A 21,123-nucleotide genomic window follows, 5' to 3' on the forward strand; every position below is an offset into this window, starting at 1 on the left:
GATACTGATGAAGATGGTGTGGACATTTTTTTTTTTCTGTCTGCAGCTGATGCTTCTTCTGATGCTTCCTCTGCAGAATTGGTCTGATGGAGCAAAGGGACTCAGCGCAGCTCGGTAGACAAAGACAACGATGGGACCAGTATGCAAACAGTATGGATTCTACTGGAAATTTTACACAGGACCAGAGATCTCCAACGGGAAAGAAAGCCTTCAAGTGCACTGTTTGTGGGAAGGCATTTTCAGATTCATCTGCTCTTAAAAAACACCAGAGAACACACACAGGAGAGAAACCCTTCAGGTGTAGTGTGTGTGCGAAGGCATTTTCAAGTTTATCTTATCTTAGAATACACCAGAGAACACACAAGAGAGAAACCCTTCAAGTGTAGTGTGTGTGGGAAGGCATTTTCAAGATCATCTTATCTTAAAAAAACACCCGAGAACACACACAGGAGAGAAAGTCTTCAAGTGCACTGTGTGTGAGAAGGTATTTTCAAGTTCATTTTATCTTAAAATACACCAGAGAACACACACAGGAGAGAAACCCTTCAAGTGCAGTGTGTGTGGGAAGGCATTTTCAAGTTCATCTTATCTTAAAAAACACCAGAGAACACACACAGGAGAGAAACCCTTCAAGTGCACTGTATGTGGGAAGGCATTTTCAAGTTCATTTTATCTTAAAATACACCAGAGAACACACACAGGAGAGAAACCCTTCAGGTGTAGTGTGTGTGGGAAGGCATTTTCAGATTTATCTGCTCTTAAAAAACACCAGAGAACACACACAGGAGAGAAAGCCTTCAAGTGCACTGTGTGTGGGAAGGCATTTTCAAGTTCATCTTATCTTAAAATACACCAGAGAACACACACAGGAGATAAACCCTTCAAGTGCACTGTGTGTGGGAAGGCATTTTCAAGTTCATCTTATCTTCAACTCCACCAGAGAATGCACAAAGGAGAGAACCCCTTCAAGTGCAGTGTGTGTGAGAAGGCATTTTCACATTCATCAAATCTTAAAATACACCAGAGAACACACACAGGAGAGAAACCCTTCAAGTGCACTGTGTGTGGGAAGGCATTTTCAAGTTCATTTTATTTTAAAATACACCAGAGAACACACACAGGAGAGAAAGCCTTCAAGTACACTGTGTGTGGGAAGGCATTTTCAAATTCATCTTATCTTAAAATACACCAGAGAACACCACAGGAGATAAATCCTTCAAGTGCACTGTGTGTGGGAAGGCATTGTCAAGTTCATTTTATCTTAAAAAACACCAGAGAACACACACAGGAGAGAAACCCTTCAAGTGTAGTGTGTGTGGGAAGGCATTTTTAAGTTCATTTTATCTTAAAAAACACCAGATAACACACACAGGAGAGAAACCCTTCAAGTGCACTGTGTGTGGGAAGGCATTTTCAAGTTCATCTTATCTTCAACTCCACCAGAGAATGCACAAAGGAGAGAACCCCTTCAAGTGCAGTGTGTGTGAGAAGGCATTTTCACATTCATCAAATCGTAAAATACACCAGAGAACACACACAGGAGAGAAACCTTTCAAGTGCACTCTGTGCGGGAAGGCGTTTGCACAGTCACAACAGCTTCATAGACACCAGAGAACACACAGGCATCAGAAGATCCCCAAGGAGTGTAGTCTGAAATCGACTTGTGAAAGTCAAAGTGCTGCAATGAGCCCATCCCTCCTGAAAAAAGAACCAGAAGTAAATTCCAGCTTGGACACTATGAAATGTATCAAGGTGAAATTTGAAGAGGCGACGGTGAAGAGCGAAGAAGTGACAGTGAAGAGCGAAGAAGTGAAGGTCAAATGTGAAGATGAACATTCAACTCCAAAACTGGACCTTCACATCAATGGAGGCAACGTGAAGCAGGAGGAGAATTCTGACTGTGAGGCAGAGCGAGGCAACTCCCAGCAGTTTGTGGAAGTGGAGGTGTGGGTGGACTTCTTAGACAATACAAAGTCAAATGGAGAACTTGTTGATGTGTAAGATTAAGACAATGAAGCTCCAATAGATTCACATTTGTCACAGGCCTTTAAGAAGTTGAACACTCCATTCCTAGGTTCAACCTGCAGAGTAAGAGCTGTCAGTATTTGCGGACCTGTGGGTTGGGTAGATCTCTAACTAGGAGCAAGAGCCAATAAGCTCCCAAGCATTCACTATGTTATAATAATATTAGCATTTATATAGTGCTTGCTTAATCGCCTCAGAAACTCGGAGTTTTGTTTCATCTCATCACAAACACTCTAAGAGCACCCCTTTTGGTGTCCTCTGGATTAACACCGTTTGATACTAGGCTCGAAAGAAAGCTGTCTCTGGTGTGGACCAATCAGTTTCAAAGACAATACATATATTGTGTCCTATGACTAACCACACGGCGATTCGAGGGGAGAGAATTTCACGTAAAAACAGAGGCACGACGCATACATCGAGACTACTGCAAGTTACAGAAGACTACAAGCGACAGAGAGTACTGCGAAGGGCAGACTCCGGGGCATGGCCTCGAGATCAACAATGGGTGTTGTGTCTCGCAGAGAAGAGGGGACTAGGTGATGCTCGGTGCTGAGTTCGGCATGGACCGACAGTATCGCTGAGAGTTTTATTCTACATTTATCCTGATGTTTTGAGTCGCTTGCAAAGTCAAGGATTGCGATAAGTTGTATTGTACTAAGCTTTCACAGTTGTTTAAGAAGTGTGCGAATACAACTTACAAGTTTTGAGAGTGAGTTCCAGCTCCCACGAGCAGCTGCGATCGGCAGGCTCCGGGGAACCTGCCCCCGTGACTGGCACATCGTCAACGAGCTGCACCAGCAGAAGCCACGAGTCTACGAAATCAACACAAAGAGTTACTTACTGCAAGCAGCAAGCTGGGGTGGGAATTCTGCAATCAACCAAGGATGAAGAGGTTTGTCGAGTAGCAATTGGTCACCGAGTACGAGCTCGGCGCTGACGGAAGAAGTATCGCTCAAAGTTATTCTACACTGAGTGCCAGCTCCCATGAGCAGCTGCAGCCCGAGAGATATAGTGACGAGCAACGACGAGCAATCAACCGGGAGAAAGGGTGGAAGCCCAAGCATCGACCACGCCAGCATTGTAGAGAACCAGCTGCACGCGCAACCAGGCATCGCCAGAGAGCACAGAGCCGGAGAGAGAGCACAGCAGCACCACAGAGCACGGGTGTCAGCTGCCAGCGGACGAGCGGCGAGCACTGTCGAGCACCTTCAAAGACAAGCATCGTGCCGACTCAGCTCATCCAGCAGGGGAAAGAGCCTGACCAGCCGCCCGTGAGGAAGAGGAGAGCGCCGTGGGTTCGAGCCACACGCACCGACCATCACCAGCTGTGAACCAAGACACGAGTGAGGAACGGCGACTAGCAGACGAGCTGCGGGCGCTATCTGACGACGGAATCATCGCGCACCGCCGACGTCGAGCGTCGTGCCGACTCTTCATCCAGCAGTGGGCAGCAGCTCCAGCTGCCGCCGAGCGAGAGAGAGAGAGAGCGAGGAAGCTGTGTATATGACCCTGCCCCACACTCGCATACCACGTATCATCCAGCGTCTACCTGACGCATAGAATTGATCAAGGAGACAAAACCACCAAACACACACATACCGGGACTAATAATAATAAGAATAATGATAAGAGTGTGTCAAGTATTAGCTGATAGTGAAGAACATTGCTGCCCATTGAGTCACGTGGATATGGTCATTGAGAAGTTTTTTAGTCGTTCTTTTTGTTAATTAACTAAAACGTTTAGAAACCTACGTTACGAATCCACACACTCACAGGGAGACTATTGTGTTGAAATCTTTCTTTTGATCACAGAATCTTGCCCGCGATTTTATTGAAGCCTTAGCCAATTGATGAGCATTTGCTGAAGCAGGCACACTGCCGCACACCATTGTTCCAAGACATTTAGTGAATTACATAATCTACCAATGAATTCATTAAGGTCTACTTTTGCATTCGGGACATGTTTCTTTATTGCCGTTCGTATGAATATCGTCACATTATTTTTAAGGACTTTTTCCTATGCTCGCGTTACTCTGAGGAATGAATCGATTGCTCTGTTACTCAGTTTAACAACGTAATCATTGAGGGTTAAATGTACCGATCAATGAGGAGCACATCTCCAGGAGTACAGTGTTGACAATTCCAAGCATAAGAGTTCGCATATTAGAGTGTTATGTTTTCGTTTAGAAATTAAAGTTGCTTAACACAGAAGTGTTTGAGTGGTTCCTTCCTAAGTTCATGCATAATGATCTTAATTATAAGAACTGTATCCTTCGGCGAGATCTGAATTCTGAGACCTGATAGAATTACACTAAAACATAATCAGTAAAAGTTAAAGCGAGAATCTTCGTGTTATCACGATTAGTAAGAAGACTATTTTTTCACGGACCAGCGAGGGGGTGCAGGGATGGTTTGATGATGATTCAAGAGCATTATATTTATTGTGCACTTTATTTATGTTATTATTATTATATTGTAATATGAAATTATTATAAAACTCGCCATAATGCAGAATCAGTGGGAGCCCTGAGCTTGTTTTCCTGTAACTAGATGGTCCCATCTGGGGGTGATGGGAGACGGTGACACCCGAAGTGTGTTGCCTATGTCCAGTCTACTCCATAATCTCGTTTTGGTTGCTGTCACTGCAGAAAACCCTGCTTCACAAAGATAGGATGTTGGAAATGGAAGCAGGCTTTTCAGTGCTTTTGTGACAATCTCAGGATATTCCGCCTTGACTTTAATCCAGAACGTATAGAGATTTGAAGTTGTCTCAAACATACTTTTAAGGCCACCTTCATTTGCGATCTCAAGCAGTTGATCCTCTTCTAGCACAGACAAAGTCGATTCACCTGGCTTATTCACAAATGGGTCGCGGGTCCATTCCTTCCCAGTTCGGGGGTCTTTTGTGGTTGGGAAGTAAAGCTCAAACTGTTTTAAAAGCTGAGATAGGTTTTAATGCACCAGCTGGGAGAAAGGCCCTGGCTCAGTCTCTTTCAAAATCTCTGCTAGTGTTTGAAACATGTCAAAAGTTCCAATGTTCACTCGTCGCCCCCATAATTCCAGTTTGGCTTTGAATGCAGCCACTTTATCTGCTGAATTGAACAGAGTTGTCGATCTCCCCTGAAATTACAGATTGAGTACGTTGAGCAGGCTGAATATGTCACACAAGTGAGCAACTTTTGCGACCCATTCTGTGTCACTGAAATGTGCTGCTAGTGGTGACTGTTATTCTAAAATATATCTCTGGAGTGGCTCTCGCAACTCAAAAACTCTGGCCAGTGATCAACCTTTAGAAAGCCATCTCACTTCTGTGTTTTAGAGATGATGTGTGGTGAGCGCGCTGCACTACGAACCCGGCGACCCGAGTTCGATTCCCCCTCACGGCCACCACGATTATTTTTTCTTGTCCTGGGCATCCCCTAGGTCGACTCAGCCTCAAACGAGTAACTGATGTGGTGTGTGAACATCGCCACTGGGGAGACAAAGGCGGCCGGGCTTGGTGAATCCAAATCCCGGGCGAAGCCGGGTAGTCAAGCTAGTCTTCGATATATAAAAGGAAAATTTGTTAATGTGTTGTCTGTTCAAAATGTTTAGCGTACTTCCCGACATGCAACAAACTTGAAATTTGCCATGTGGGTACTTTGCAAAATGTACACCATGCAAAAATTAAAAAAATACACTTTTGTATTTAGGGGGGGGGGAAATGACCATGAAGTGTGTGGCGTGAATCGATATCTGCTCAGCGTTTGTGGTATCGATTAAACAGGAATAGGCCGATTCTAAATAAATCTACAACCTTCGATTCCTGTGCGTGATCTAAAGAATCGAATCTTGACGCTCGAGTGTAAGTTTATTTTCCACCACGCGTTGGGTTTTATTAAAAATTTTATTAATGAGATAATCATCTAAAAAAAAAATTTTGTATGTTATGTTTTTAAGTTTTTTGAGAAATTTTTCAATAAATGTTTCCCCGGGCTAACGCCGGGTGCTTTCCGCGAGTACCTCATAAATGAAACTGAACTATCAACTGGCAGTTGATTAACATAATTTATTCATAAATACCGTCGCTAGTTCATTGGGACGGGTTCAGCATCCACGCCCCATCATCTTCTTAGGTTTTTTTCGGTAAAGTCACGTAGGTAAAACATCAAAATGAATGAAAATAAAATAAAATCAAAATTCACGACGTTTCGGAGGCAACACAAGTCTCCGTCATCAGGTGGGACCGTCACAGCCAGATTAGCTGCATCAAGTGAGGCAATGATTCAAGATGTAATCCCTTAAAAGCGAGTTGAGGGGGGGAGGAGAGGGAGGGGGGAGCTCATCAGACTATGGTAGCCAATGAATGGAACGTATCGGGAGGGAGGGGGTGCGAGGCCAAAAGGGTGGGCGACGGCGTGCAAGCGATTGTGCGCAAGCGGCTAATTACTGCACACGCCAACACAATGGAGCGATTATGCGCAAGCGGCCAACTGCCGCACACGCCAACACAATGGACAGAGAGGGGGAGGGAAGCTCTAATACACATGATAGACAAAAGAACGAAAATGCCCATGTTTATACCAATGTTGGCTGAACAATGAAGAGAGCACTGCTAAAAAACAACTGGGGATGTTAACACTCGGTAAAGTAAAGTAAAATAGTGCCTGTCAGATAAGATGGTCCAAAAAATTGTAATTAAGTCTTTTTGCGTGGTTGATAACATCTTTCCAATGATTACTAAGTTTGTACCCATCATCACGGTTGAAATTATGTCTAGACATGAGCCCGTCTCATTAACATAATTTATTCTATTACACCTCCGCTCGTTGGGGGAGGGGATTGTGTTGAACACCGCAAGTGACGTCATGTCACCTGCTGCCGAGTGACGTCACGAGCTGCTACACCGCGCTCGCTCTCACGGATCCAAGGTGAGAAGTTAACATCGTGGTTGTTGTTATTGTCCTGGTGGTTGTTGTTGTTTACCCAGGTAGAGCCTCTCTCCGTCTCTCTCTCGTAGGGATATCAATTGAGTAGCAGCGAGTATGGAATCAATGTCCAGGTTGGAACATTACAACGCGGGGCCTTGCCTCCTGCCCTCGCCTGATTGCATTTGCTTTAATCCTCTGCTTAAGTTTAATTCGTCTTCATCTGGCTCACTAGTTCATGGGACCTCCTTTGCCAGTAGCAACATATAAGAAGAGGGTTTTCCCCCCTTTTCTGGCAACAAAACAGGTGTTAAGATATTATTGGTTCTTTCGGTAAAGTCACGTAGAAGGGAAATAATAAAGTAATACAATTTCTTGCTGTGGATTTCACAGGTGACGATGATTGCTCGTGTTGCAGTCGATACGTGAGAAATTTTATTTTATTGTTTTCTTTTTCGTGACTTTAGGTGTGAAAAACAGCAATAATTCGTTGTACACTTTTGGAAAAATGTCTTGCTGTGTTTTTAACGCCTGACGATGATTGCTCGTATTGCAATCGAAACGTCGTAAGAAATTTTAATTTAATTTTTATTTTATTATTTCGCTTCTACTTGATGACTTTACCAAAAGAACCAAGAATATGAATCCCTGCAGTCAGGAAAGCTTCAAATCTAAATTTAGGTGTTAAGATGTTAAAACGCCGAACTGAAACCTCTTGCAAGGAATCGTGTCTGCATTAACCACAATATACTCGCGATCAATATGCAAACAAAACACATGCTGTGATAATCTGTGCATTGTCTATGAAACTGATTGGTCCACATCAGAGACGGCTTTCTTTCAAGCCTAGTCTCAAACGGTGTTCGACCAGAGGACAGCGCCAAAAGGCGTACACAGCACAAAGACAACGCCACCATCAGAACAATGACGGCTCGGGGTGAGCAGCTACATCATGGGACCTCCTTTCCCAGTAGCAAAATATAAGAAGAGGTTTTACCCCTTTTATTATTTACAGATTTGTACTATTTTTTGTCTTGAGATATTTTTGTATACGGTTTCTTCGTGTTTATTTCAATTGGTTGGACCATCTCTAGCTCCATCCACCTACCTTGATGCACCCATCTCAGGCCTATATAAGACCTTGTCTCAGCAGCTTTCTCTCTCACCTGACGACGATTGCTTGTATTGCGATCGAAACATCGTGATCTATTATTTTCTATGTACGTGACTTGACCGAAGGACCCAAAGAGTATTAATTCCTGCAGTCACGAAAGCTTTAAATCAATAAATGACTACGTATTTGGTTCTTTCGGTAAAGTCACGTATAAAGATAAAATAATAAATTAAATAATAGCATACGACATTTCGATTGCAACACAAGCAATCATCATCAGGTATAATGAAATAGCAACGTAAAAATATAACCAGAAAACTATAGACAGACATATAAGCAGAAAGATATCACCAAGATACATAGAGAGAGCAACACAGGTACAGAGAGGGGGGATCGTCTCTGTGGGGTGGCCTTAAATAGACAGAGGGGGGCGGAGGCAGAGAGAGGGAGGGGTTAGAGAAAAAATGTACATGTCAATGAGTACGAAGAAACGCGTAGTAAAGTACGCAGGCTTGAACATTAGGAGAGAGGGAGAAAGAACACACTAAATTAAATAACCTAGCAAAATATCGAAATGTTATGTAATACGACACAGAGAGTCGGTCAACACACAATTAACGCATAGCCTGGTCGATTGCGTATTTCAAAGATTGCTAAGTTAGAATTTAAGTGTGAAAGAAAGACAAAACATAAAAAAACAAGAGGAACGGAGACACACAGACAGAGCAGAACATAAGAACGACAAAAAACGAGTGTAGACAGAAAAAAGTGCACTAAATATACAGGCAGAGAGAGAGAACAAAAAACCCAGAGAGAGAGAGAAAAAGGTAAACTTAGAACTTGCCCGTAGAAGTGGTTCAATCTTAATTTTGGGTTTTTTGTTTAAAATACCAATGTGATAAAAATGAAACTCTTACTCAAGAAAAACAGAAATGAATAATAAAATAAAACCGATGCCACGCATATAAATGATTTATAGTGAAAAACATTGTTTTTACGGGTTATTTTTTTAGAAACTAACGAATAAAGCTGTGATTCTTCTTGGCCACAGATATTACTGTGTGGATTCAGAATATCAACTTATTTAAATTACCATCTCTGCTAGCTTATACAATGAAGGCTGGCCTGCCTATGATTCATGCAACCAGACTTTATTGTTTAAGATATCAATATAGAATACTAGCAGAAGTACCCGGCGTTGCCCGAGTGAAAAATATATTTCTTAATAACTTACATATATACACACCCTCACCACTCACCACTCACCCTCACCACTCTCCCTCACCACTCTCCCTCACCACTCATCCTCACCAATCACACCCTCACCAATCACCACTCACCCTCAACACTCACACCACTCACCCTCACCATTCACCCTCACCATTCACCCTCACCACTCTCCCTCACCACTCATCCTCACCAATCACACCCTCACCACTCTCCCGCACCACTCTCCCTCACCACTCATCCTCACCAATCACACCCTCACCAATCACCACTCACCCTCAACACTCACCCTCACCACTCACCGCTCACCCTCACCATTCACCCTCACCACTCTCCCTCACCACTCTCCCTCACCAATCACACCCTCATGTTGTATATGTTGGGTATCAAAATTTTGATGTGTTGTATGCGTGCGTGGGTGAAATTATTATGTTGTATATGTGGGTTATGAATATTCAGTGAAAATAATAATAATCGAATGAAATTTGGCCAAATGTGTAATTATCCGGAAATATGTTAATTTATGTAATTATGCACATTTAGTTATGCCAATTCGAGAGGTAATCGTAGTAATTATGCGAGTGGGTGTAATTATGATAATGCAAGTCGTTATGATAACCAGACCCCGCCTCGGTGACGAGGGTGGGTTATCGATCGGAATAAGGCAATTAATCGTATGCAGTTATGCAGGTGTGGTGTAAGTATGCAAGATTAACTTAGATTAACTCGGCATCGTTGTCTAGGTTCGTCTCATTCTCGCTTATCTTTAGGTCCCCGGTTCACCCCGTTATCGCTTTAACATTTACTGAGTATGTATGTGTGTTTATTAAGGTCACCAAGTTCAGATCTCAACGCAGAAGCAGATCTTATGCATAGACTTCAGGAAAGAATCACACAACCACTTCTGTATTAATCAATTTATTACTAATTCAACCTCAACTATGATATAGTATGCGAACTCTCAATCCCGGAACGTCAACACGGCATCAATACAGTATCATCAATGATTGTCTGATTTCACTTGACAACGGCACATGGATCCCGCATAACGCGATGGTTGTTAGTGAGAGAGAGAGTCGTTAAAACATGCAAATACTATGCTAAGAAAAACCTTAACTTTAATGAATGATTATACTCAATATTGTTCACGCAGTACCGCCCTCCTTATTGATCATACGCAACCCTTATCACGTTGTTAGCACCTTGGGTCACGGGACAGTTGAATATTCTGTAGAGGATGCGAGTACGTGCGGCGATTATGACTGAAAGATACTTGAAAGATTATACGGCGATAAAAAAACACAATCAAAACAGTTATTATTCTTAAAGGCACCAATCTCAACAGATACATCGGCAGGTTATCTGACAACAGAATGGCTCGGAGTAAGGGCCTGCGACGGTGCTCCTTTTCCGAAGATCGTTATCTTATCAAGTTTACTAATTGGGGACCAGATCACCTGATAAGGATCTGGATCACGGCCACCACTCCCCACGTGAGCGTGGCTCGGCGGAAGGAGGTGCCAAGAATCAATTCGTATTGATGGATCTGTTGGGAATTTATGCGATTAAGAGTACAGCCCACTAAATATTAAAGATAAAATTACGAATACTCTTATAAACGACGGATGGCCATCACTCGGTCTCGAGTGTTTTCTTCACAGCCACGGATGGCTTATGGGTTCGAGTGTGTTTGAGTGGTAAGAGTGGTCTTGAATAGTCAATGTTCGGAGTCGGTTCTTTATGTCAAACAGACGCCTGGTGGTCGTGTGGTGAGGGGGCGGTGCGCGTCATACGTATTAGTCGCTCCTCTGTCACCGTGGTGAATTGGTTGGATGCCTGTTGATACGCTGTCGTAGTTCGGAACCCGGTCGGTAGGTGGCGCCCACAGCTCGCTCGCAGCGTCGTCGCCACGTCGCCAAACCGCGACCGTCAGCTGCAGAGAGACCTCCGACTCGGCAGAGGTTGGCCCACGCAGGCCGAGTTGAGCTGTCAAGCGGGTCTTGCCCGCCTGCAGAGGAGATGGGGAGCCGCTTGAGTCGAGCCCCGAGAGCCGGCTGAACTCGGCTGAGTCCCAGACGAGCTGAAGAGTCGAGCCGACCCGTTGGTCGCAGCTCGCTCCTGAGTCGACCCGCTGGTCGAACTCCTGAGCCGACCCTGTTGGTCGAACTCCTGAGCCGACCCACTGGTCGAACTCGGCTGATGAGTTGACCCTCCTGGTCGAACTGGTTTCCAATGCTCAGGGTCCTTTCTTTTATGCCGAAAAATCCCTTTGGGTCCTGCCCACAAGGCGGGGTTTCTTTCGATTTTTGCTGTGTCAGGATCTGTCCGTAGGTAGGTGTGTCCATGTGTGTGTCCGTACGTCCGTGTCCTTGTGTGCATCACCCACGGTATATTCCGTTGTCATACTCCCTCCATAAAACCATGAGCAAACAATCAGATGTTACAAATTGCCTCGAAATCGTCTCTCTGTCTGGGTGCAATATTATCTCTTGTCTGGCCTTCTTCATGAACCAAAACACAGACGTTACAAATCGTCTCACAGGCGCCTCTGTCCGTGTTGCACGACCTGGAGGGAGGGGCACACTCCCTCCGACCCTCACAGACGCACACAGACATGGTTAAAAAGTTTTAAATTAACATTTGTCCCTTACCATTTCCCAGTTATGATTCTGTATGTAACCTAAGGTGTGTCGTTTCCCATCGTGGTGCTTGACCCAAGTGGAGGTGCCTCCCCGAGCACATACACACTCCCATCCCGCGCTGCGGGGATACAAAGACGGCCGGGATCTCCCTTTCTCTCCGACCCTGGGTTTAACATCGCTCTTTTATTATGTATTTTATTTCGACCTGGTGGTGATTTATCCCGCTATCCTGGCTTTTCATAAGTTTTACTTTTGTCCTTTCATGCATAGGCTTATTATTATTAATTTATTTCCGATATCTTAGGTTAAGGGGTAAGTTTCTTGATCCTAGGAATTCGTATTCCTTGGTGTCTGCATGGTTATATAAGCGGAATATAGTTGACGGTGAATAGCGTTAACATTGATGTTATGTACGATATTATGTATTGTGATGTCTTTAACTTAACTTGTTGGTCAGGGCTTTACTGACATGAAGTTGCATTTCATAGCCTCGCAGTCTTTGCCTCACTGTGTCTCTGCTCGCCGTTGTTGTTGCTGTCCAGCTGACGCCGTTAACTCAAGGCCTCATTAATTTCCGTCACTCCTTGTAGGCGAGGGCGGTTGAACCTTGGAGTCAGTTCTGGTTTTTGTCTGCTTGCTTCTTCTGATGTCCCCTGACCCCGGGAGTTATTATTTCTACTTTTATGGCCTGTCGAAGCCCGACTCGCTGTTGCTGGGCTGGTGGGTCGCTGGGTTGGTGTGTTCCCGGCTTTTTTGCTTACGTTTGCAGTTCGCCGTGCTCCTAATTTCCTTCCCTCTTCAACCTTATATCGACTATTCGCTCCTGTCTGGGTGCGATACCAATTTTGACTTAGGAAGGTTCTGATTGTCATATGCTTTGGGTCGAGTTGTATATTAAAGTATGGAAATAACATTTCATATTGACTTAATGATGGTGATGGTTCAGTAGGCGTAACTTGTGGCCTGGTTTAATTGGAGTGGGTGTGAATATCAGTAACTTTAGCCTATCCTGTTGTTAAATTCTGACTTTAACGTTACTTTAATAGCAATACAGAATAATTGAGCTTTTCGTCTTAACTAGGCGAACGCGAACTTCTGGTGACCCCAGCAGCCTTGTTATTCAGCTGAGTCTGCATCCTTGAGATATACAACGCTCTTATTCGTCTCACTGTGGCCATCCAACCTTCTGCTCTGGGAGTGTTATTCTTAATTTCAGGTCAAAGGCCCCCTCACGTTCAGACGCGCAGGTTGTTTAAATCAGCTCCCTCCCCTGTGTACACAACCTTGAGCTGACCCACTTCGTTTGACCACTCACCCTGGATTTATCTTTCCTTGAGGCAAGGTTGCAAATTCTGTCATCCTAGCCCTCCTCCAGTTCATTACTTAACAACACCTGGTGTTTTGCAGTTTGCTGCGCTTTGGGGTGTTTTCATTCATTATATATCAAGTAACAAGATAATATATAAAAATATCAAGTTTGGAAGAAGGGTTTAGTATACAACATTCCGCCCTTTTAAAAATGACCAGTGGTCAAATGGCCACGGGTTATTTTAAAAAAAAAAATATATACCCTTCTTCCATCATGAACCATCGATTGTCCTCAAGTTTTGCTGCTATTTCCTTACAACGCACGCGTACGTGTCACAACTTAACATGGTTATATGTGACAAGAGAAGGGAAAAAAAAATATTCTAAAGGAAGGTAAAACGATAAGGGAGGGAGAAATTATTCTATTGACTACGTGTTATAGGAGATATCGTTAAAAAGATAGTTTCTACGGTTATTCTTGGGTGGCATCATCAGGCCTTGGCTCCCTTCTAGCTTGGCAAGGTACGTTAGCAGGAGCGTGAGCAGGAGGGCTGCCATTTCCTGGAAAACATGTTACACATTATTGTAGTGTGATATGCCCATTAGTTTAGTTCCCCAGAGATTGGTGTTTATTCTGAGTTAATTTTTATGTCCTAAGGTTAAGCGTACTATGCACTTAAGCTTCCTGGAATTCGTAGTTTTTCGGAAGGTCGTGTAGATAGGAAACATATACTTCTAAATAATATGTATGCGGTGAATATAAGGAATTACTAATAATAAAATTATTGTTTGTTGGTTAATTATCTTTTGTTAAGTTTCTACTTTTCGGTAAGGAAAACGTTAAGAAAACGCGAAGTTTCAACCGTTATTTATTCTGCCCTTATCTGTATATCTCCAGATGTCTTGGGAGGCTAGTCCATACATCTTTTGTCCATTCGGATGTCCATGACCTCTTTGTGACCGAACTCTCAACATTTTAACCACCCTCCATGTTTCATGGATTCCTGGTGTTCTTGTGAGGAGAAGTGAGTTGTTTTCATTAATTAATTAAAAAAAGGTATATATATAAATTAAAATTATTATAATTTTTTTTTGAATTGTTACTAATCCATAACGCATTCACAATCTTAACAAGGTTACATTTGAAATAAGCAAAAGAAATAAAACACAACTTTAACATCGATATCACCAGTTACATGGTTCTCATCCCTCATAACTCCGACGGATATTACATTTTTTTGTTTTTGCTAAATCCTGGGAAACGCTAGGTAGCGGTTTCGAACGCATTTTTGCGTTAATTCCCTCCTGTTACATCCTTGCAATCTTTTTACCAAGTTTTGAGTGTCTGGTTTACCACTTATCACTTTGATCATTCGATCACGGTTTTCCGGTTCGTTTTTGTAATTTCCCCTCTCACTCTCTCGCGTCGTGGGAGTGTGTGGTGTAAAATTGTGCTGCACATAATCAAAATTCGCGCACACAACCAACTTCTGTACTCCGTCATCACTGGCATTCGCTCTCTCTGCGATTACATGCACATTTGCCGAGTCAGTGTGTCGATTTAATTCTGTCCCTCGTAATGTTGCCCTCTTTGTTTTTACGAGTGTGTTGGATTTCAACACCATTCCCAATACGTCATGGACATTCGTCTCCATTTTAGCACTCCGATCCACATAAATTTTGGTTTCCCTTGAATATTTTCCATTCAAAGGCTCATGCCTGCGCTCCTCAGGGCGTGTCCCTGCTGTCTGTTTTTGTACTGTCCGATCACGCTTCAATGCAACCCTGTCCTTGTATTCGATCCGCGCGTCATTTACGGGAGTACTGTCCACGTTTCTGCCCGCCCTGTCACTTGCAGCCTGCCTGTATTCCTCATTGAGCTTCGGGTTTAATACCTCGGCGGGTGGGGCGCGTGTTGGCCGCTCGCTCGCGCTCACTGTGGGTTGTTTATCATGTCTTTGGACCGCATTCTGTGTTATTCCTCTATTCCCTCCTGGTATAGCCGGTGGAGGAATTGGTCGGAATTGGATCGATTGTGTTTGACCTCCCATCCTGCGATTCCTCTGAATGTTCGCATCCATACCTCCGCGGTCTGTGTAACACCTTCCCGCTAGGTGGTTATCTTGCCATCTCTCTGCGTAATTTGAACCTGGCGTGTGTCGTGGGATGGGGTGTTGATATGGTTCTGCTCTGAACCTCTCCCTCCTACGATTCTCCTGCATGTTCGCATCCATACCTCCGCAGTCTGTGTACCTTCCCGCTGGATGGTTATCTCGCCATCTTAGTGTGCAACTTTGGCCTCGTGTGTCGTGGCATGGGGTGTTGGTATGGTTCTGTTCCGAACCTCCCCCTCCTGCGATTCCTCTGAATGTCCGGCTTTATGCCGCTCTCATTCTCGTGCCAACCTCTCTCTGGGTTATTTTGCCATGTGTGCTTGCGTGTTTGCTCCGTCCTGCATTGTGGGACTGCTCGGTGATTTGTATTCCTCTCTGAGAGGCTGGGTTCTTTATCCCTCTCCCTGTGTTCTGGATCCGAATTATGATTCTTAGCTCTGTATAACCATGCCATGTACGCCTTGCTCTCTATGCGGCGTAAGGATGCGGTTTCTGGATTCACAACCATTCTCACCCTTTCGGTAATCTCTGGGCTCAAGGATTCAAAAAACATAATTTTGAACATTTTATCTCCTTCGTGGTATTGATTCACATCGCCTGCGTAATACGCTCTTTTAAATTGTACGAGGTAGTCACGTGGATCTTGGTCCATGCCCTGGGTCATCGATTTTACAGCATAAAACCCCTCAGTGAGTGTCGAATATTCTCCAAACTTCCGAATCACTGCCAGGCTCAGTTGTTTAAAATCATTTCTAACCTTGTGTGGTAGTGACTTTACCCATGGGATAGAATCTTTATTTAAGCTTCGTTTCAACAAACTCGCTTTTTCATCCCGTCTCATCAACCCTCTAATCATTGCCTCCTCTTCCACTGTCGCGATATGTGTGTGGATATCCATAGTCTTATTGTGGGGGTCAAAATCGGGAATTCTGACTAGAGCCTTGTCCATCAATTTAAGGGTTTTACTGTTGAATAAGTATTCCGAAAGTTGATCGCCGTCAGCGTCATCATCAAACAAGTTATCATCAGGCAATCTGTCACTTTTATCTGTTCTGTGTGGGGCGTGATTAAGCGGTGTGCATTTTCTGTGTGCGCGCCCAATGCCGTGTCGCTCGTGTTGCCATTTCCCTTCAGTTTTTGCCTCTGCCCTTAGCGGAGCACGTCCTGTCGACTTTACTTTAACATTTTGCTTCCCTCTATCTGTGAAGTTGTCAATCTCACATGTTTTTGTTTGCATATGTATCTCTCCATCCCTTCTCTCGAATGAGTGTGATTTAATGTTACTTCCACATTTATTCTGTGGATCCACGTCTGTGAGTTCCGCTGGTGTCGCGAGCCCTGATTTCTCCTCCCTTACGATGGTGTGAGGACATTTTTCCTCGTTTATTAGAGACGATTTCTCTCCTGTTTCCTTTCCGAATTTTCCTTTATTCCACCATCCCTGTCTGTATGCCTGTGTGAAAAGGAATGAGTCCTGTCCTGCCTTTCCTGTAGTTTTTGCATCGTGTTCGCCTTTGTTACATTTTATCCAGTCAATTAGTTTCCCCCGAGGTGTGTTCGTGTTATCGATACAGCTCCCTTCCCATATGTCTCTCTGACTGTACTGCTTTGTAACAGATTAGTCGGTACGTTTTAATACGAGTTCCCCGTACCCCGTCACCCATTCAAAAATTATTCTTAATCCTATCATCTCAAGTGGCAGGAGTTACTTTGAATTCCCCTTCAGAGCACTTATAAACAATTGTATCACAGGATGCGTCAGTTCAACTCGAGCAAATAATCTCAGCCCAGCTGTCTTTGTTATACTCTGCTACTCTGGTATTTCCCTTCAGAGCGCGTGTATATCCCCGTTTATAATCACGAGGCAACGTTAGTTCACAACACTTTGATTAACACAACAGTGATTCGTTCCTGAATTCATGCATAAACTGTCTGCGAGAAATCCCGGGCGACGCCCCCATTATGTTGTATATGTTGGGTATCAAAATTTTGATGTGTTGTATGCGTGCGTGGGTGAAATTATTATGTTGTATATGTGGGTTATGAATATTCAGTGAAAATAATAATAATCAAATGAAATTTGGCCAAATGTGTAATTATCCGGATATATGTTAATTTATGTAATTATGCACATTTAGTTATGCCAATTCGAGAGGTAATCGTAGTAATTATGCGAGTGGGTGTAATTATGATAATGCAAGTCGTTATGATAACCAGACCCCGCCTCGGTGACGAGGGTGGGTTATCGATCGGAATAAGGCAATTAATCGTATGCAGTTATGCAGGTGTGGTGTAAGTATGCAAGATTAACTTAGATTAACTCGGCATCGTTGTCTAGGTTCGTCTCATTCTCGCTTATCTTTAGGTCCCCGGTTCACCCCGTAATCGCTTTAACATTTACTGAGTATGTATGTGTGTTTATTAAGGTCACCAAGTTCAGATCTCAACGCAGAAGCAGATCTTATGCATAGACTTCAGGAAAGAATCACACAACCACTTCTGTATTAATCAATTTATTACTAATTCAACCTCAACTATGATATAGTATGCGAACTCTCAATCCCGGAACGTCAACACGGCATCACTACAGTATCATCAATGATTGTCTGATTTCACTTGACAACGGCACATGGATCCCGCATAACGCGATGGTTGTTAGTGAGAGAGAGAGTCGTTAAAACATGCAAATACTATGCTAAGAAAAACCTTAACTTTAATGAATGATTATACTCAATATTGTTCACGCAGTACCGCCCTCCTTATTGATCATACGCAACCCTTATCACGTTGTTAGCACCTTGGGTCACGGGACAGTTGAATATTCTGTAGAGGATGCGAGTACGTGCGGCGATTATGACTGAAAGATACTTGAAAGATTATACGGCGATAAAAAAACACAATCAAAACAGTTATTATTCTTAAAGGCACCAATCTCAACAGATACATCGGCAGGTTATCTGACAACAGAATGGCTCGGAGTAAGGGCCTGCGACGGTGCTCCTTTTCCGAAGATCGTTATCTTATCAAGTTTACTAATTGGGGACCAGATCACCTGATAAGGATCTGGATCACGGCCACCACTCCCCACGTGAGCGTGGCTCGGCGGAAGGAGGTGCCAAGAATCAATTCGTATTGATGGATCTGTTGGGAATTTATGCGATTAAGAGTACAGCCCACTAAATATTAAAGATACAATTACGAATACTCTTATAAACGACGGATGGCCATCACTCGGTCTCGAATGTTTTCTTCACAGCCACGGATGGCTTATGGGTTCGAGTGTGTTTGAGTGGTAAGAGTGGTCTTGAATAGTCAATGTTTGGAGTCGGTTCTTTATGTCAAACAGACGCCTGGTGGTCGTGTGGTGAGGGGGCGGTGCGCGTCATACGTATTAGTCGCTCCTCTGTCACCGTGGTGAATTGGTTGGATGCCTGTTGATACGCTGTCGTAGTTCGGAACCCGGTCGGTAGGTGGCGCCCACAGCTCGCTCGCAGCGTCGTCGCCACGTCGTCAAACCGCGACCGTCAGCTGCAGAGAGACCTCCGACTCGGCAGAGGTTGGCCCACGCAGGCCGAGTTGAGCTGTCAAGCGGGTCTTGCCCGCCTGCAGAGGAGATGGGGAGCCGCTTGAGTCGAGCCCCGAGAGCCGGCTGAACTCGGCTGAGTCCCAGACGAGCTGAAGAGTCGAGCCGACCCGTTGGTCGCAGCTCGCTCCTGAGTCGACCCGCTGGTCGAACTCCTGAGCCGACCCTGTTGGTCGAACTCCTGAGCCGACCCACTGGTCGAACTCGGCTGATGAGTTGACCCTCCTGGTCGAACTGGTTTCCAATGCTCAGGGTCCTTTCTTTTATGCCGAAAAATCCCTTTGGGTCCTGCCCACAAGGCGGGGTTTCTTTCGATTTTTGCTGTGTCAGGATCTGTCCGTAGGTAGGTGTGTCCATGTGTGTGTCCGTACGTCCGTGTCCTTGTGTGCATCACCCACGGTATATTCCGTTGTCATACTCCCTCCATAAAACCATGAGCAAACAATCAGATGTTACAAATTGCCTCGAAATCGTCTCTCTGTCTGGGTGCAATATTATCTCTTGTCTGGCCTTCTTCATGAACCAAAACACAGACGTTACAAATCGTCTCACAGGCGCCTCTGTCCGTGTTGCACGACCTGGAGGGAGGGGCACACTCCCTCCGACCCTCACAGACGCACACAGACATGGTTAAAAAGTTTTAAATTAACATTTGTCCCTTACCATTTCCCAGTTATGATTCTGTATGTAACCTAAGGTGTGTCGTTTCCCATCGTGGTGCTTGACCCAAGTGGAGGTGCCTCCCCGAGCACATACACACTCCCATCCCGCGCTGCGGGGATACAAAGACGGCCGGGATCTCCCTTTCTCTCCGACCCTGGGTTTAACATCGCTCTTTTATTATGTATTTTATTTCGACCTGGTGGTGATTTATCCCGCTATCCTGGCTTTTCATAAGTTTTACTTTTGTCCTTTCATGCATAGGCTTATTATTATTAATTTATTTCCGATATCTTAGGTTAAGGGGTAAGTTTCTTGATCCTAGGAATTCGTATTCCTTGGTGTCTGCATGGTTATATAAGCGGAATATAGTTGACGGTGAATAGCGTTAACATTGATGTTATGTACGATATTATGTATTGTGATGTCTTTAACTTAACTTGTTGGTCAGGGCTTTACTGACATGAAGTTGCATTTCATAGCCTCGCAGTCTTTGCCTCACTCTGTCTCTGCTCGCCGTTGTTGTTGCTGTCCAGCTGACGCCGTTAACTCAAGGCCTCATTAATTTCCGTCACTCCTTGTAGGTGAGGGCGGTTGAACCTTGGAGTCAGTTCTGGTTTTTGTCTGCTTGCTTCTTCTGATGTCCCCTGACCCCGGGAGTTATTATTTCTACTTTTATGGCCTGTCGAAGCCCGACTCGCTGTTGCTGGGCTGGTGGGTCGCTGGGTTGGTGTGTTCCCGGCTTTTTTGCTTACGTTTGCAGTTCGCCGTGCTCTTAATTTCCTTCCCTCTTCAACCTTATATCGACTATTCGCTCCTGTCTGGGTGCGATTCAATTTTGACTTAGGAAGGTTTTGATTGTCATATGCTTTGGGTCGAGTTGTATATTAAAGTATGGAAATAACATTTCATATTGACTTAATGATGGTGATGGTTCAGTAGGCGTAACTTGTGGCCTGGTTTAATTGGAGTGGGTGTGAATATCAATAACTTTAGCCTATCCTGTTGTTAAATTCTGACTTTAACGTTACTTTAATAGCAATACAGAATAATTGAGCTTTTCGTCTTAACTAGGCGAACGCGAACTTCTGGTGACCCCCGCAGCCTTGTTATTCAGCTGAGTCTGCATCCTTGAGATATACAACGCTCTTATTCGTCTCACTGTGGCCATCCAACCTTCTGCTCTGGGAGTGTTATTCTTAATTTCAGGTCAAAGGCCCCCTCACGTTCAGACGCGCAGGTTGTTTAAATCAGCTCCCTCCCCTGTGTACACAACCTTGAGCTGACCCACTTCGTTTGACCACTCACCCTGGATTTATCTTTCCTTGAGGCAAGGTTGCAAATTCTGTCATCCTAGCCCTCCTCCAGTTCATTACTTAACAACACCTGGTGTTTTGCAGTTTGCTGCGCTTTGGGGTGTTTTCATTCATTATATATCAAGTAACAAGATAATATATAAAAATATCAAGTTTGGAAGAAGGGTTTAGTATACAACACTCACCAATCACCACTCACCACTCACTCTCAACACTCACCCTCACCA

The 21,123-nt window shown here is 44.2% G+C and overlaps 1 protein-coding gene across 1 annotated transcript in view; it reads left to right on the plus strand.

Annotated features, from left to right (window-relative positions):
• The window catches only part of LOC144738394 (uncharacterized), a 53,806-nt gene that overhangs the window by 25,177 nt on the left and 7,506 nt on the right, over positions 1-21,123 (plus strand). Inside the window, 5 exon segments of the mRNA XM_078621429.1 lie at positions 77-355; positions 357-420; positions 422-1,196; positions 1,199-1,997; positions 2,746-2,917. Of these exon segments, the coding sequence (XP_078477555.1) occupies positions 77-355; positions 357-420; positions 422-1,196; positions 1,199-1,997; positions 2,746-2,917 (2,089 nt within the window).

The sequence above is a fragment of the Lampetra planeri genome, chromosome 82, assembly GCF_965212315.1.
Source record: "Lampetra planeri chromosome 82, kcLamPlan1.2.h2, whole genome shotgun sequence".
Classification (NCBI taxonomy): Eukaryota; Metazoa; Chordata; class Hyperoartia; order Petromyzontiformes; family Petromyzontidae; genus Lampetra; species Lampetra planeri.